The sequence below is a fragment of the Olea europaea genome, unplaced genomic scaffold (assembly GCF_002742605.1).
Source record: "Olea europaea var. sylvestris unplaced genomic scaffold, O_europaea_v1 scaffold17202, whole genome shotgun sequence".
Lineage (NCBI taxonomy): Eukaryota > Viridiplantae > Streptophyta > Magnoliopsida > Lamiales > Oleaceae > Olea > Olea europaea.
The window spans coordinates 1-2,300 of NW_019234901.1; the positions used below are offsets into that span (position 1 = coordinate 1).

The 2,300-nt window shown below is 34.0% G+C and overlaps 1 protein-coding gene across 1 annotated transcript; it reads right to left on the reverse strand.

The window, feature by feature from the left end:
* Window positions 1–107: 107 nt before the first annotated feature.
* Window positions 108–2,294, reverse strand: LOC111377775 (electron transfer flavoprotein subunit beta, mitochondrial-like; the record flags this gene model as incomplete). The annotated part of the gene is made up of 3 exons (XM_023000902.1): window positions 2,122–2,294; window positions 252–398; window positions 108–125 (listed from the first exon to the last, which is right to left on the reverse strand). Coding segments are annotated over exons 1-3 (333 nt in total), but the record flags the coding sequence as incomplete, so codon positions are not given.
* Window positions 2,295–2,300: the final 6 nt, after the last annotated feature.

The following is a 2,300-nucleotide window of genomic DNA, read 5'->3' on the forward strand; positions in this document are numbered from 1 at the left end:
AAGGGAACGTGGGAGATTTGAGAAATAAAAAAAGAATGCAAAATGAGCTGAAGAAATGAATTATCTAAAAAAATGGTATAATGGTAAAAGGAGGAAGACATAAGTACAGCTTTTTGCTGGAAATTCTAACAGAATTCAACAAATACCAATTTAAAGCAGCAACATATACCACATGTTAGTATTATACTATAGGCTTCACCAGTTAGATAGAATCAGAATCAAGAAAAATCAACCTTTTAATATGCAATCACATTTATCTTTTCTGAGAAGACTACGAAAATTATCTTATATAAAAGCTTATGCACTGTGATGCTAACCTTGGAGGCAAAGGTCCCTTGAGGCCACTTGAGAAGCCCAGCAACCATTTGGCCTGTCTGGTTGCAGTCATCGTCAATTGCCTGCACAAATCCGAACATCAGAAACAGTAATCTGAGGCAGAGATCTGTAGCAAGAAGGTAGCTCCATTCGAATTTCCTTTAAGAGGTTAAAAAATAAAAGTCTAAGAATTGTATAATACACTAAATATAAAGAAGTGAATTTTCAATCTAGCAGACAGTAAAATATGAATGGACCTGTCTCTAATAACTCAAACGGTTAATCTAGAGCAGTTTCCATCCTTGCACCGGCCAAAAGTTAAATGCATAGCCTCGAAAAAAGTGTCCATAAGTTAATACTCTCCGTCACACTGTTATTGCTACAATTTCCATTTTGAGATGTCTCAAATAAAAAACAGCGCTATTTCGATTATTAAGATTTCCAACATTATTCATATACTGTTAGTTGTTTTCCAGATTTTGTACTACAAACTAATGTCATCTGTTTTTTCGGGTATTCTAGCAGATAAGCACTGGACATAATGGATGATTCTACTAAAACCTTAGTTTCGAACCTAAATTTTATATTTGTCGCTCTCTCCAAAAGTTTTATTCTATTGCTCATTAAATAAATGCCACGATAATTTGCACGATTGTGAATATCACCCTCATTTTTATATTATAAACAGGAAGCTGTATAAGCTTTTTCCACTAACCCACAATGGTCATCATCTACAAGTCTTGAAAAAAGAGAAGTCAAATTTTCTCATTAGTATCTTAATTTGGATATGTGGAGATGAATATTTAAAAAAAGTAAAAACCTATGGATCATTGATAATCCACTATAATTATCAATGAATTTCGATTAAGAACGATGAATCTAATGTGTTAGAAAGATTTATGTATACATACTATATGAATTATTAGGATGCATGCATACTAAATATATCAGTAGTAGTAAGCATGTATGCACATTAACTATAAACAGGAGTCTTAGATTGTGTTCTGGAGCAATTTCTGTGAACTCTGAATATTAGATTCATAATTTTCTTAGAGAGCCATTATTCTTCTCTTAAAAATTTGTAGAACTTTGGTGAACTGCATTGAGGTGAGTTCTCTAACTCTTATATCCATTACTAGACCCTTTGGGTGGTTAAAACTATGTCCATCGAGCGCGTCAATTTGGGTGGTGAGTTATTTCATCTTTTCCTTAGTACATTACCTTCAATTCTCTCCATCCCAATATCATCCACTCATTTGGCATGTATTTTATTAAAATGACAAACATTCTCAACCAATAATCTGTGTTCTACAGGACATCTCCAAACATCAATAGGAATTTCATATGTCCAAAGCCAACTTTCACCTGTTTGGGTGGGAACTACACGTTTTCTTTGTCGTGTTATTCCAATTTCCTGCACATACGTTTCCCAAACAATAAATTTACCTCGAAAATGTAAAACGGATACAGAATTGAGTTCGTGAACTGCAAAAATACAGACCAAGGCACAAGAAAAAAAAAACATAGTTTCCAAAATTGCATTCAATATTCTGTTCAGGATCTGTACCTTATCATAGCATCACCAAATTCTTCAAATATAGACCTAAACCTAATCTCACTTCAAATAAAACCCACAAACTTCCAATCTTTAAAAAATACATACACAAAGATACAATTATATATTACATGTTACATAAAACCAATAAAAGCGCATATAAATTTCACTTTTAAATCTGAAAATAGTAAATATAAGAGTGATTTTACAGATAATAAGAAAGAAAAATAAGAAGTAAAATGCAAATATACCTGTTTACCAAGAAGAAGAAGACTTGGCTTCTCAGCTTCAACAAGAGCTTTAAGAATCTTGGCAATGGAAAGCGGATACAAACTTCCAGGGTAATCCACATGGATGGCCCGGTCCGCCCCCATTGCAAGACCGGTCCGGAGAGTGTCAACGCACTGGGCCGGGCCCATACTGACCGCAA